General features: G+C 41.6%; 1 protein-coding gene across 5 annotated transcripts in view; it reads left to right on the top strand.

Moving 5' to 3' along the window:
- Positions 1-16,083, top strand: part of LOC142379814 (transcription initiation factor TFIID subunit 4) — an 88,422-nt gene that overhangs the window by 51,645 nt on the left and 20,694 nt on the right. For all 5 annotated transcript variants that reach the window (XM_075465109.1, XM_075465118.1, XM_075465127.1 and 2 more), the window contains one exon: positions 13,162-13,284. In XM_075465109.1, coding sequence (XP_075321224.1) covers positions 13,162-13,284 — 123 coding nt within the window. The remainder of the gene's footprint in view (positions 1-13,161; positions 13,285-16,083) is intronic.

The raw sequence follows: 16,083 nt of genomic DNA on the forward strand, positions 1-16,083 counted from the left end.
CTTTTTCAAGCATAGGTCTTATATTGAATAAAATCCCAGTGGAGCTCCCAAAGTAGACCGCACATCTTTAACGGATGGTAAATGTTGTTGATGCAAACAAAAGTGTACTTTCACAGCAGACGTTTTGTGTGTTGTGTGTTTACACCAGAATAACTTCACGGAGTGCTCTCAGTCCTTGGCTCGCTAACAAGGATCAAGAGGATTGCGTGGCACTTCTGTAGAATCGTCTAAGTAGGCAAGGGGGATGAAACAAGCAAAAGTCACCTGTTGTGGTTGTTGATGTAGAACTTAGGAAGGAGACATGATTTCTTTTTAGCTGCTTACTGTTTAGAAATGAAAAAAAAGCATTTATCCAGGGAAAGTTTACTGAGTGTGTGTGCATTTTTATTTCTTATGCTAATTTGTGCTCACATAGATCTACACTTTTGCACCTGATGGCTCCCATTTTAATTATGGCAACTTGTAGAGTATTTAAGGGTCATTCTTAATGTTTTGCTCAAAGGTGCCTCTTCTGTTACTGTTTTGGCCATTGTATTTAATTTTTTGGATGTTTGCCTATCTGATGTTGAACTTGTGACCTTCGTGTGACAAGTTGGCTTCACTTACTGCACCTCAAGCTACTGGCAGCGCACTTGTCTTTTCTCTACATCCATCCTGGACATTTCTTTCCAGCAACAGTGAGTATAGACTGCCGCAGTGTAGAGCATTCATAGTAGATCTCAGCTTACCCATAAGCCCCACATATGCAAATGAAGCAGCATAATAGGCAGTGCGATAGGTTAGGTCCGGGGGCCATGTGATCAAAGTGGATCTCCTCCCTGTTAAGTGGCAGTCTGCTCGTCATCTGGATACAGCCAGATTAGTGCCTCATGAGGAGATGCCCTGTGCGCGTGAGCACACTTTCATTTTCATCTGGAATTTTAAGAAGCTGGTTTGGAAACGGTTACTTTATGTAATGCCCCCCACCCAACTCACCCCCACACTCACACACAAATGCATTGCTCACACAGCCTCCATCCTCCACCCTCCCTCACCTCTTTCTGTTTTGCTTAATGGCCGTCGTTTCTCAGCCCCCGTGCCTCTCTGGTTTTCATCACCTGACTGGCTCAAGGGGACAGAGCTGGCTGTTTGTGTCACTGCAGAGTCTGTCGGCAGCTCACACATCTGCGCAAATTTCATCAGGATAATGAGCCCGAGCGAGTCTTCCAGGCGACGGGCAGAGGAGTCAGCCTCCCTTTTAGCTCGTCTGCCTGGTCACACGCGTGCACACGGACAAAGCAACCACCACCACCAAACAATCATCAATTTGGAGACATTGAACTACAGTCTGTTATATACTTAAACCAAGTGTCGGCATGTAAATTGATCTAGTACATGATTTGTTTTTAAAACGGCAGGTACAGTGAGCTGCACTGCTAATGCAGACCCAAGTCTAGTCTAAGCTGTGATGGTATGAGCTGTGAACTTCAAGTTGATTTTCAAATCAATTTCAGTGACATGGCTTAGAGTCACACATTTTCCCCAAAGAGTTTTTAAATCTGTCCAACATGTAAGCCTCCATTCTTGGACCCTCATTTTTAAATAATTAAGGAATGAATACTGTATACAAAAAAGAGAAACCTCAAGAAGATTTATCTGACAATTTATTCATCTTTGCCAGGCAGGTGGAAGTGTTCCTATCAGTGAAAGACAAACTCCCTGTTCTGTAGATCCACCACAGTGCAGGTTTCCATTGCTGTTAATGTTGTTACATTACAACATTATCTAAGATATATGGTTTGGAGGGACCCAGAGTTAATGTGACAGTGGGTTACACCACTTTCTTAGATTTCAGTGTCAACCTCACAGCTTTCTTTTATCTTTCCATGAGTGTAGAATTTCAACAATTGTTGAGGTGGAAATATTTTTGTCACTAACCTAAGCAATGATGTTAAAAATGTTTTTAGGTGGGAAGATTCCCTCCACAGGTTTTGTGTCACAACCACTGCACCAACTGCTGACCATGCTGATTACTCGACCAAATGAGCAGCCAAACTGCAAAGTCTAACCTCATATCAGGGACCTTCCCTTTCACCTCACATGTTATCTTTACCATCAGCCTCATCAGACTACATCTTTAACCCTGGGATGAGTGCCAGACACACTTTGAAAACTTCTCCTCCAGTGCCACCGTTGGGCCAAAACTTATTTTAGCATCTAATTGGCAGACTAATATCACATTGTTTTAACTCTTCAACACTCCCCAGTTTACATTTTGGATAGTCCAGCCTGAAGTTTGTCATAATATTTCATAATTCAAGTTGCATAACTCTGTTTCTTGAATTTGCAGAGAGTATCTATCAGTACAGTTCTCCATTTAATAGTTTCTATCCAAGGTTGTGCAAAACATTGCAAACATTCCAGCAGTGCAGGCTGGTCACATAGTTGCTGCAGAGGTTTTGCGTGAGAGATCGGCAGAGCGGTCTGTTTCCACCATTCTCCACCATTTGGCCAAAAGGTCAGATGGGCTATTTCAGAAATGCCCCCAGTGAAAATCAATGGGCAAATCGTGGAGCTCAGTTCCCGTTTGTTTTTGTTGGTGGGTCTCTGTGTTCTGTCTGTTCCATCGCTGAGGCGGGGAGGGGGGTGGGGGGTAGACAACGCCTAAGCATTGGGAGTGAGAGAGAGGGATGGAGACAGAGAGACAAAGACAAAGAGATGGAGAGAAAAGGGAGGCTGTTGGGGTGGGGGGGCGGTTGAGAGATAGAGAGGGAGTTAAGGCCAGCAGAAATACATCACGATGTCAGACACACAGACACACTGCAGCCACAGATTCATCATTGCAACTGCGTCTGCAGGCACAACTGGACACAGGAGAAGAGTGAACTGGAGAGGAGGGGTGGAGAGAGGACAGGAGAAGAGGGACGAGGGAAGAGGGGAAAGACAAATTGGCTACTACAGTGGGCCAAAATCAGGCCAAAAGCACCTGTTAGAGTCCGTTCAGCTCCGAAAGCAAACAACCACATGGGAATAACACTGAGATTTCTGTACTATGGCACTGTGCATGTGAGCTGGTCATCGCAGAGTGTTGGTCAAGCAGTACGTTGGAACAATCACACAAATACAAACTTACTTTACAGTGCAAATTATTCTTGTGCTGTGCAGCTACAGGTGATTTCAAGAAGAAGTGACACACAGAGGAAGAAGTTAATGTCTGCACATCACTTAACCAGTATAATGTTAGTGTGAGTGGTGGTGTACATTCTCACAAATTACCAATGGCTTTCTGATACTGTCTTCACTGCTTTATGGCCAGAAGCATGCCTTTTCTTCACGTTCATAATGATACTAATTTAACCTTGGTGCAAAAGGTGTTTCAAAGTCACACTTTTTGGGCTGTTAGTATGATTGCAACATGAGTGTATATAGATAATATAAGTGATGGTAACACAAGTGGATTGCTGTAATTTACAGACATTTTTAGATCATGTTCTCAAAAGGAAAAAATTAAATGATTTTTTAAATGTTTTTCTACATTTTATGCCTCCATCGGGTCAAAAGTGAGTTGTAGTGTGCAAGAAAGAAGTGAAAAGGGCAATAAGGAGTTGCATGCATCAACTGCTCTTGGCTGATCAAGATCCAGGGGAGTTAAGGGGGCTCTTTCCAAGTGCTTTAACTCTTGAGCCTCCATGGACCTTTTTTAGGTCCGTTTGTAACCCTAATTTGATGCTAAGTCATTAGAACAAGGATAGCTTATAGTGTATATGATTGTCAAAGAGAAATACATGGCAGGACTTGTGTGGCATCCTCTTCCTTACACACATTTGGCTGTGTGTCTACATCCTCTCAGGGTTGCAAAGACTTTGCACTTTCATTCAGTCTCTGCACCTTACAAGCAGAGCGTCGAGGCACCGAGGGTGCAGCTCTCCCGCCTTGAACAGGTTAAAAGCAGCAGAGTTCAACTAAGCAGCCCTGTGTATGTAAAGGTTAAAACAAAGGTTAACACAGTCTTTCTCCCACTGATGGTCCAATCACTGGCAGACTTTTAGAGGATGTGTGAGGGAGCATGAGGGAGAACACAGTCCTGTCCTGTTCTTTTTCCATTCCTCCACGTTACCTTAGCTTTGCAGCAACACTCCTCTTCTAGCTTAGAGTGTTTCCAGAAGACCTGTTTGAAACTGAGAGCTCTCCAAAGGGAATCTCAAAGATTTTTGTTAGAATAATTTTCCTCAAATATTTTTTTCTTCTTCAGGCATTGTAAGATGTTTTTGGCCTGTTTGACGCAGCAGCCTCTCTTGAAATGTTTTGCTCTTCTTCCTCAACTTCCAACCTCACATTTCTCCAATTAAAACTCTGCAGTTATATGTCCTCCCCTGTTCAAACCTATATGTTAGAATATATTCATGTGACCAATATGTCACAATATTCATGTGAGAAATGCAAACCCTTTTACAAATTGGGAAAGTTTAACTTCATTGCCCACACAAGAAAGAAAGCTGTGTGTTGTTCGGATTCGTCTGATTTGTCCAGCCAGAATGCACCAGACATTAATGCACACATTCATGTCATTATTGGCCTGGCATCTTCCACAGGTGACCGGGTCGCAGAGACCCTGAAATCCAGCCACACTGTAAGCCCCATCACCCAGAGCCTCACACTTCTCCGGAGAGGAAAGATTCTTGTGTGTCAGAGGACAATGTAGCAGCCCCTTAGTTTTCATTAGACCAGCTGTAAGTTCATAGGCTCTCATCCTCTGGCCCTCCACAAAGTGCTCTGCTCAAAGAGGCGCTCTGCCCCGTTAGGTAGGCCCAAGGGCAAAAGGCTGCTACCCTCCTCCACATTCCCTCCCTCTCTAAGCTGACTTTCAAAGAGAATTCCTGCTGTTCTGTGTGTCCCAGTTCATAGTTATTATGTTCTTGTCTTCTGGCTTCACAGATGCACAATGCATTTATTTCACTGGAGTTGCAGCAACTCACAAGACAGACATGCATGCACATCTTCTGGTCAAGTGGCACAATCATGTGTTGTTTTTTTTTTTTTAAAGCAAATTAGGTGATAGATCAGCAAATTAGGTGATAGATCACTTCAATTGGTGTCTTTATGTACGATAATTTCAGCTGGATTTTAGTTATGTCTTTGTAACATCATAAAAACGGGTTGATGATTTAATTATCACATAAGAAAGGGTTGTTTTGTAGGTCCTCGAGATATGCAGGCTACCCATATAATATACTGTAAGCCTATTTTTATTTGTTGCTTTGTTGTCTGAAGTCTTTTCTTAACCTCAAGGCATATTACAAAAAAAATAAAATAACAGAGACTAGCTTTAAAAGTACCTTTGGTGTTCCTGTGTGTTTTCGAATATTACAAAGTGCTGTAATGAGAAGGAAAACAACAAAAAAAATTTCTTTTTGCCTCAGAGGGAGGTAGGGACTTGTCTACTTGCTGTACAAGCCTGTAGGTTCACTTTTCTCTTTGTGCACTGGAGCACTCCTTGGGACTCGAACGACAGGGGAATTGGGCATGCTGAGCTACGCTGGTGGCGAGGTGCCAGCCTCCTGTGCCTGAGATATCAGTGAGAGGGAGGCATGAGGTAGGACATCTTTCAATTAGGCAACAAACACAGCATGCAGAGGTATAGAAAATCTTATAAAAAAATCTCTCACCCTCGTCAGGTAACTTCGCCCTTCTGACCTTACGCAAAAATACACTCCACTGAACCACTGTGGCCCACCTTTTTTCTCTGCTTTTGCATTTGAATATAAGGTGTCATTTTTGTATAATTCTTCTGGGAAGGACAGTAGTGGGGGCCTTTGTGAGGTGATGCTAAGTGCGCCAGCTCAGCCTGCATGTTTCCATTAGATTGTCATGTTGGCTAATTAGAGAGCGGCAGCATGATTCACCTTGTTAATTAGGAGGACTTGCACACCATGTGCCTGGGGCAGTGTGGGGAAGAAGAGCCCAGCCTCAGAGCCTGCTAGTCGCTTGCTGCCTGTGAAGATTCCCCCTTCTCATCTACCTTCCTTTCACTCCTTTTTTTTTTTTTTTTTGATTTGGAAATGAATAAATCATTGAGATCGTCCTCTCTCAGAGTGTGAATATCTGAGTTCTCATCTTTTCCTGGATGCAAATTAGGTGTGATCAGTAGAAGGTGACGAGCGGCGAATCTAAATGTTAAAAAAAAGCTTGAGACAGGGAGAGAAGACTGCTAGACGAAGCATAGAATGAGACAAAGTGAGAACATTTAAAGTAGGAACATTTTCCTTAGATAAGCAGTATTTTTAATGATCCCCACTCTCCCCCTTACCGCTCCAGTGTAACATCATCAGAATCTGCTTAACACTGATTTCTGACTCCTTTATTAAATACTCTTCCTTGGCAAAATGTGTAACGCAAATGTCAGTGTTTTCTAGAAATAATACTTACCATGAAGTAAAGACCTTAACTTTGTTAGACGCATTCTTTTTTTTTCCTCACGTTTCTCTCTGTGTCCCTTTATACTGTTAATTTCCTACAAATACGCTGCAGATAAAGAAAAACTGCAGGGTCGTGATATTGACACTCACATAATGACCTCAGCTCCAGGGATGACTGTGGGCTTCAAATAATTGGTCCTGAGCCTTTAAAGCACTTCTGACATTCTCTGCTTTAGAGGAAGTAGAACAGGCTGGGCCAAGACTATAAGATCATGCATGTATTTTGAATTCATCTCCATAGATAAAATATTATAATTCCAGACAGATTCACAAGGGTGTTGATGGTGATTTCTTTCTGTAAAACACTTTCAACCTCAAGTCATAAAGGTAATATGTATTATTCAGAAAGATTTGAATCAGTGTCCCAGTAAAACAGTTTTTTAGTTGCTGTGATCTGATCAGTGTTAGTATTTACAGTCAAATGTGGCAAACAGCATACTGTTCCAGATCAATGCATCATCGCGGGGAGTACTTTTTTACAATGAATACATTATAATGTAGCTTTATGCTTACACAGACTCTGCACATGATTGTGCACACACCACACAAAAGAAAAATGTGAATTTAAAACTTTATTTTGAGGAACATTACCATGCACAATTATTTAGGTTTTAGTGATGAAGCCGTACACATCTCCATCCAGTTGTAGCACAAAGTCTTGCCTGTGTTACCCGGTCGGACTCGACTCGTCTGTTTGTAGTGGATGAGTGCAGATGGAGAAGGGAAATCTGATTGGTTACTGCAAATGGCCCCTCTCCCTGCAGCAAATTAACTGCCAGGCACTTCACATGAACAAATGCCTCAAGATGCAGCTCACAGATGTTCGCGTAATGCCGGCCATGTGGGTGTCAGGCCATGTGGGTGTCAGGTGAATGAGATGCATGGATTACAGATGCACATAAAACACATTCAGAAAATATCAACACACATTCATGTTAGGTAGTGGACGGCTTACACAACGGAAGACGTAGAGTTACAGATACACAGATTTAATGCTGGTGTTTGGAAATACAAAAATGATATTGCTTTTATCCTACCAATACACTCACCCAAACTTTGTCAGTGTAATGCAGTGGATCATCAGTGTGCACACATTTTTTTTGGCCTTTAATCCCAAATTCTAAGTTTTCAAATACTTAATGAATGCGAAAATACTAGGTCTGTACACCTGCATGAATGTCCTGCTTGTATCAGCATGTAACAGTCACAATGATAATGCCTACATTCTGATGTTTAGCAGCTTTAATGTTTACCATATATGCAAACAAGCTAACATTTCATGAATTGCCAAGAACAAGTACTGCGGGTGCTGACAGGGATCATTATAAGCTCTGAAGGTATTGTTTAGAACTAATTGAAATTTTAACACCGTTTGAATAACAGCTTAAGTTATTCCAGGAAAGGGCAACAAGAATGTCTGGACCTAATTTCATGACACTCCCTCTCCAGATAGCTCAGACAAATTATCATGGAAATGAGTCGTGCTATTGATGGAAGTCCGATTACCTACTATTTATGTATTTTTCACAGCTGTCTGAGAGACAGGGTGGTGACAGTCCTGGATAGTATCAAACTGTCACTGTGGTGATATGACAGGCAGTGTTAGCAAGTCACCACATGCATTGACTAATTTCACAGTGACTGCCTCTTGACATTGATACTGGCTTATGTGGAGCTGGTGGCACGCTGATGTCCTTTGATAGTGGACCTATGTGCTGCTCCTGCCTGTATATTCGGGCCACAGCAGACCCAGATTTGAGGTTTCTGGCTGTTAGTCAATTTTTACTCAGAATTAATGTGTTGATAGAATGCCAGTTTCATCTCCCAAGTCTTTGTCTTGCAGTCATGACACCGAATACTGTTATTATTGGTGTTAATTTAACACTATGGAGCTGTTTATGTAGTCCAAATGAGCAGAGTTAGTTTGAAGCTGCAGAGTTTGCTGAGTTTCAAACAAAAGTTAAATACATTTGTGCTTTGCTGAGACTGTGTTTTGGAAGAGGAAAACACAAAGACTCTGGAAGCAGTATTTTCTCTATACATTTCCATCACAGTATTTTTTCAGAACATTTCTTATGACCTTGTCATCTCTGCCAACATGCTGTTTGAAAATGAATGTGGCCACTGAAAAGATTTTTCTTCAACTTATGAAGTTAAGGTTGATAGTAAAATGCTCTGACTAAAGAATAGATTGATTCTCAATAAGCTTTGCTTCAAGTATGCAAATTTATCTGCTACCAGGAACCATCTGCAAGTGTATGAGCTCGAAATTGCATGATAAAAGTAGAACCGTAGATGTCAGCAGCCAGGTGATATTTAATTACATTTTTGCACTTTTCTGTACTTTGCATGTGTACTTCTCTTGGGGAGACTCCCTTTCATCTCTGACTGTATCAAGTTTTTGTATAGTGTGCTAAAAAACCCTAAAATAGTCAGTTTTTTTAGCTTTACTTTTTTATTGTAATCCCCGAATTAAAATATATGTACTCTACTAAATGTCTCAATAAAAGCATCTACCAAATGTAGCGAATGCCATATATACTCTGAAGCACCCTGCTGTCGAACGCATCTTTTCAGGGGGAGGATATGAGACTGATCAATTCAAAACCTACAGTCTGGCTTATATATTGTGGTTTATGCAGGACAGGCACCCTTTTAGCTTCCTTCACAGCCCCATAACTGCTTGTGATGTCAAGCTGAGCCTGTTCTGCTCCACCAAGGACATCTGTCTGTAAGCGTCTGGAGGGCCGTAAGCAGCCCCCCAGGCCAGGAGCAGGGGCAGGGGGGATGGAGAGAAAAGCCTTTGTTAAAATCAGCAGAGATGGAGAGTGGCAGGTTGGCCATCATGGCTCCTACAGCTCATCTTCCTCCTCCTCCTCCTCACTCCAAGCGTTTCAGAAAGCTCTGAGGTTCTTGCTATACTTTGGGCATTTTTGCATCATAAGGTAACAGACTGCTCCTTCTCTTGTAAAAAAAAACATGTTTTTTTTTTTTGGTCTCGAATTGGTCTTGAAGTTACACTTGTAAATAAGATGAGGTAGAGGGAAACAGGTGAGTAAAGATGATCCAATAATTTTCACACATTAGATGCACACATTTCAATTTAAATCTTTTATTATGTTTTTCAGTACTTCCTCTTGTAAATATTTGACTCATTTGCCTCAAAAACACTTCTGGATTAAAATCTGAGAGCGCAGGACCCAGATAACATGTGGTATATGATAAGCAGGGCACTGTTATAACCTTTTTACACATATTACATTTCACTGTGCTGTATGCACACACACATACGCACACTAAATCCTCTTTTAAAAGCGGAAGATAGATTTTTCTGTTCTACGTCTCTTGACCTTTGCTGATAATTTGGCTTTACAAGTATCAGTTCCCTGCTTTCAAAGGGCAGAGATACAGATTGAAATCACAGGTATTAAAGTGACTTTGGAACAACAGATAGTTATATGATACCCTTGATCGGAGCTGGCAAATATATGTATTATGCTGGCTAGTTATTCTTCCAGTCTGGGACTACTTTTAGTACTGACTTTTCTATTTTTTTTTGCAATGATTGTACCTGTTGCTTAAGACCAGTAACTGGGTTCTCTAGAAGGTACAGAGAGAATATTGTATTTCCATATCACAGATGGGTTTTTCTTTTGTGTCTCCACAAACATGCCAACATGTCGAAAAGATACTCCGGTGGGAGTTGCAGTAAAATACTTTCCTATAGCAATAATGCTAATCTAAAAAAGATTACAAGTCATGTAGAAGATAAACAAATAAGTATTCTTCCACCTAACGTGTGCAGTAAACCTCAGCAGGGGATTTTGACTGGAGCTGTTTTTACCGTTTAATAGCATTTTTTCACTTGAGTGTGTTTTGAACAACATGTTTAGGGGTAGATTTACTATTCTGGACAAAGTAGCGTGTGGTAACAATTCACAAATATTACCTATTAGTGGGTTCAGTTCTGTGGGTTCTGAAATTGTGCTGATTAACAAACACAGGTAGCCTGATAAACCAGCCTAAATGGATTGGATGTCTAATTTAGTCTGGCTCCGATCAATGGATACAACGGAACATTGTTGATGAGCACAACCCGTTGTCTTTCAAACCGTATCTGTGCCTATAGGCCAACGCTCTTACCAATCAGCGCAACTGACTGTGACGTAGTAAGCGCGACAGAAAGCTTTGGTGGGAGGGGACTCTTCCAAAACTGATGCCAAGGCTGAATCAAACGAGCGCTGTTCCATTGCCGCCGCCATCTTTCTTGTTGTGCTTTCGCTGTCTATGTTCGCTTCCACTGCCCAACGTCGCACTGCTCTGTCGTCACTCCCTCAGAACCCTCTGCCCCGCCCGCGTTGATTCAAAACACATCTCTGCGTTGTGATTGGTTTAGTTGCCATCTGCCAGATTCAGGGCAGTATTTTCAAAATGAAAAGTGGTTCGAGGCCAGACCCAACCGCAGGCAAAACATTTTGCCGTCCAGCAGTTGGCGCTGGTTTTCCAGGCTAAAACACAGGTGTAACCAGCTCATCTCAGTTATGACCAGCAAACAAGCAGACCTGTTGATAATCAGGAAATTAGGAATCTTTCTAGTTACAGATTCCAGGTCATCGTAGACTTTCTTCAGTCTTCCTTTAGCATTTGCAAATAAATTCACATCCATCAACTACAGCCTGAAATTTGAGAAAGTCGTATGTAATGGCACAATTAGCAGTGACTAGTATAGCACAAAGCTTAATCCTGTTGGTGATTCATTTGAGTATTCTCTTCTACAAATTTGTGTACTCCAATAAATACACATGTATCAGGGCCAGGCACAAAGAGCACTGTGTCCTGGCAAAAGTGTAGTTTAACGGAAAGTTGAGTCTGCATTGTGGCACCAGATTGAAATCAGAAATCAGTCTCCCAGTGTCATGGCGGCGTCTTTACTATGACGGGAAACGCAGACTGGAGGCTTGCAGATGGTAAAATGAAGTCTTCGTTTATCATACAGTCATAAATCTGAAAATGCAGGCAGTTGCTGTGGGCGCTGGGAGCTCATGCCTGGTGCCAACTGCCAGCCAGAGATGTCGGCATCCTGGTGCCATCGGAGAGATAGCGGACCTCTCTTCCCCTCCCTCCTGCTCTGTCGCTCTGCCACTGCTCACTTAGTGGTGGGATTCTTTAAGGTCAGGCCTAGAGAGATTTGTGTGTTGTTTGTGGCATAGCCTGATGCAGTCAGCACTGATAATATTAATGCTACATTTTGTAGTGGATGACAGTGGTCATCTAGCCACAATCTCAAGTTTGTTTTTTACCTTTGGATTGATTTGAATAGCATTAAGAGTCGGACTAAGGAAAACACGAATTTACTCCAGCAACTTGGCCATATCATTTCTATTTCTTAAACTATGGCTCCACTATATCCATATTTTCACCACCCTCCATTGTAGAAAGGATAAGTGAATGCAGTTTATGTATTCAGCTGCTATTATTTCCCCTACTTTGTCAGCGTGTTTGAATCTTTCAACAGTTCCGCCGTGCTAAATGTGAAGTGGCAACACCCTAAAGGGCATGCCTTGCCAGCGGGGTTTTGGGAAAAAATCAGAGTCAACTGCATGCACATTTTAGATCAGACTCTGCACACCAAAGCAACCTTTTACAGAGCGCCATCTGAAAGTAACATGAAATTTTCCACTGATCAGACAACATACATGCCTCACACAAACACCAGAGCCCAGCGAACACATGCTGAGAGATAACATAAAAGAACATGAAAGACATCAAGGCCCACATTGATTGTCCCTGTTCGCTCCAACCCGGGCCTCTCTCCCCCAGCAGGCAGGCACGCAGGCAAGCTGGTGGGTAGGCATTCCCTGTGCTGTGGCCAGGATTGATAGGCATGTGTGTGTGTGTATGTGTGCACACTGTGTTTGCATGTTGGAGGGAGTGCTGGCACCCTCTGTGCCATGGCCCCAGGCCCTCACACCTCCACCCAATAGAAAGGGCAGCTCCCAGCGACGCTGGGTTCCCCCTCAGCCCTGCAGCTAGATATGACATTACCTTGGGCAGTGCCCCCCTCTCTCCTCTCCCTCTAAAAAAAAAGAAAAGAGCAAACACCATCTTAAACATCACGAATTGAAAAAATCCCAACAGGACCATGTGATTGCACACACACTATCTTTGAGGAGAGCTCTGTTAATGGCCGACAGCAGTCATCCATTTTGTTCTGCTCAGCAAAGTATTCTGCTTATTCAGTGCTGGGATGGACAGTAGAGGCAGTTTCTTAATTTAATTTGAACATTTGATTCTACTCGTGCTTCATTGTTTTCATTCCATTTCATTCATTCAACTGTGTGCTCCTTGCATGTCAACAGATCATTGCCAGTGATCCTCATTGTTTAGTTAATATACCTGGAGAAAGTGATATTATTAAAGCTAAGTTAGAAAAAAGCTTAAAGCAGATATCAGAGATTATTAATATTAGTTGAGGCTTAAAAAATAATAACCTGCCTGAGCTGTTTTGTTAAGAAAGATTGATTGATACATAAAGTCACTTTTTCTTTGGCTGTATTTGAGTATTATAGGTTGGTGATGGGGTCATTGGTGAACATTGATTTTTTGCACATATTTATAAACCTCTACGTGCACATGTGAAACTGTGGTAATGCAACAGTGTAGTAGATGAGGTTATTTTCTGATCTTTTTGCTCTGTCCTAACCAGATGCAGCAACAGGAACTGGCTCAGATGAGGCAGCGAGATGCCAACCTCACAGCATTAGCCGCCATTGGACCCCGAAAAAAACGTAAAGTGGACTCACCAGGAGCTACACCATCAGGGACAGAGGTAAGAACTAGACTGACACAATAGCTTTTTTTGTTAGTTTATCTTTTCAATATCAATTGTTAGTGCTGTTTTTTTTTTATCCACCTGTGACAGCATCTGTTTATGTTTGTGACTTTGGCAGAATTCTTTCAAGCAAGGAAGACAGATCTTTGGCGCATCAATCTTTGGCACATTGTATTCTTTCATATTTATATTTAATAGAGGACAAACAGGAGGAGAGCTAATCAGTGATAACACTCAAATGATAGTATGAAAATATTCATTACAATCTATCAGCTCTGCCTTTTGCAAAGTGAAATGTTCAAAAGATAATCAATTTATTTCCCCAAGCAATGTCTTTTGTTTAATCCTTTGTGTGGTATTATAAGTTTTCTTGTTTTCAACAAGATTATAAGTTTGAGTACTGGAGTGTTGCTAGATACTAAACTGAGTCACAATTTTTTTTTATCTCTAAGTAAGAAACAGAAATAGCTGCAGCAATTTTAAGTTATTTTTAATGCCAGGTGCTGGCCAGATTGTGGGAACACCTCTCAGATGAAATAGTTTGAGCCCCAAATTTGTTTGTTGTCGTAATAAACCGAACAATAGGTGGTGATGCATTTCTTAATATTTTATGTTGCTCCTAGGATGATTATTCAAAAATCTAATAGGTTGTGCCATTGTAGTAACAGATTAGATAAATCTGCTACATCCATAGTCATATTTTTCCCACTGTTCAATAATAATTTGCTACACTTTATGGCTGGAACTCCTGTTTTCTTACTCTTGTCTTAAGCTTGTTTTATGTCCATGAATAAAAGTAAATGTTATCATTTTTGACCGAGTGACTAAATGTTCAACATGTTGTTACACTATTATTCTTGATTTAGAGGCAAGCTTCTTATGTCTGTGCACGCAGCTTTGGTGATTTAACACCCAAAGCACTTTGATTCCACTTTTATACCTACCAGACACTGCATTATTTGAATACAGTATCAAGAAGACACAACTTTGCACTGAGATGATTGATCAAATAAAAGTGAGAAAAGCTTGCCAGTAGGGAGCTTTTTTCATATTTTGGTTTAGAGATTCTTACTAGACAATTATTTTGGTGTATGTATCAATTAAATTACCTGTATTACAATCTGACAGAGACATTGTGACATTTACACTGGTTTTAAGTCTTATAATGTGATGTTTCAGGCTCCTCTCAGAACAGATTCACTGCCAGCTGTCATGGTGTGACTGGCAAGTTTTCACCCTGTGCACCTGTGCGTATGTTTTATTTAGATGGAAGGTGGTTCAAGTGATGCCTGCTATTACAGGAAATATGCAGTATCGAGTGCTTTGGCAGGTCGTTTGTTTTTGTCAACAACAGATTTTTTAATTATATAGCATCACAACTGTGAAAGAGTTAGGAAAAACCTACAGAAGTGCAGATTGGATCAAAATGAAGTCTGTGTTGGAAGATGGGTGTTGTTTGACTCCTAACTACACAAACTGTAACCATACAGAAGGTCAACTATGAGTGCAGTATACCACCACCAGACAGAAGCCAGTATGCACAAAAAAGCGGCTTATCTAATGAAGTCAAGATGAAACTTTTTATTCTCAGTTTCCAAAGGCACACGAGCGTACAGTCTATCATGGTGAGCACAGCATCAATTTGAGGAGATGTTTTCTGTGATGGTGGCTAAAAGTCAGTGCAGAAAGGGTTGAATGCTCCAAAATATAAGGCAACCCGGAGTGAAAACTTTTTCTGGAGGATAGCTGAAAAAAACTGCCAAAATAAGTAGCAGTGGCTTTGGGAAAGTTCTGAAGTGGCACAGCCAATGTATAAACCTGAACCCAATAGGTCCTCTCCTGTTTGAACTTTAACCGAAACCTCCAAAGGAAAGGTGTTAAAGGGATAGTTCGCCTCTTTTGACATGAAGCTGTATGACATCCCATATTAGCAATATCATTTATTAAATTTGACTTACCCCCCGCTGCGTCCTGTGAGCCGAGTTCCGGCTGAGTTTTGGCGTCCACGAAGGTAGTCCGGCTAGTTGGCTGGAGCTTAAAAAATAAAGCGTTTTGCTTCTCAAAATAATATGCGTTCAAAAGAGTAATACATTTGCATCACAAAATCGTTCACCCAGAAAAAGTCAGACCTCACAATCGCTTGGCGCTATTTTCTCTCCCTTCGAATCACTGCGTGCTGCCACCTGCCGATAGCCTTGCCTGTTACGGTGTTTGTTGCTCAGAAGCAGGGGACTGCTCGGTCTGCACTTCAGTCTGCACGGTATACACTGCACGCAGTGTATAGCTCTGGTTATTTCTCAGCCTCAGTAATTAATCTCTCCTCATCTATTTTACATATAAAAGCAGGGAAGAAATAACATTTTAAAAAAGACTGCTAAAGCACCAAAGAGGAAGAGCTGTCATGGGACAGGAACAGAGATGTACTTACGTTATGTGATGTGTAATAGAAAATAACTGGAGTGTCTGTTTTGTGTGTTCTGGCCTTCAGATAATCCTTGTTCATTACGTGTTAGAGCTTTTTTGACGGTATGAGAAGAGCCTACTCAGTATGTGGTCATAATTTTATGGCTGATCCGCGTACGATCACCTCACATCCCCCTCTTGGCACTACCAAGTCAGTGGTGGTGAATGGTGATCGGGGTGGTCCTTGGAGGGACGAACAAAGAATAAGTCTCGCTGATGGTTGTTCCAACTCCCAACAGGAATGTGGCAGGTTGGAGCTGCCAAAGCATTTTGTGCAGTCATAATGTCTTGGTGCATCAGTGCATATGTTCGTATGCAGCAAAGAATATTACA

The sequence above is a fragment of the Odontesthes bonariensis genome, chromosome 1 (genome assembly GCF_027942865.1).
Source record: "Odontesthes bonariensis isolate fOdoBon6 chromosome 1, fOdoBon6.hap1, whole genome shotgun sequence".
Lineage (NCBI taxonomy): Eukaryota > Metazoa > Chordata > Actinopteri > Atheriniformes > Atherinopsidae > Odontesthes > Odontesthes bonariensis.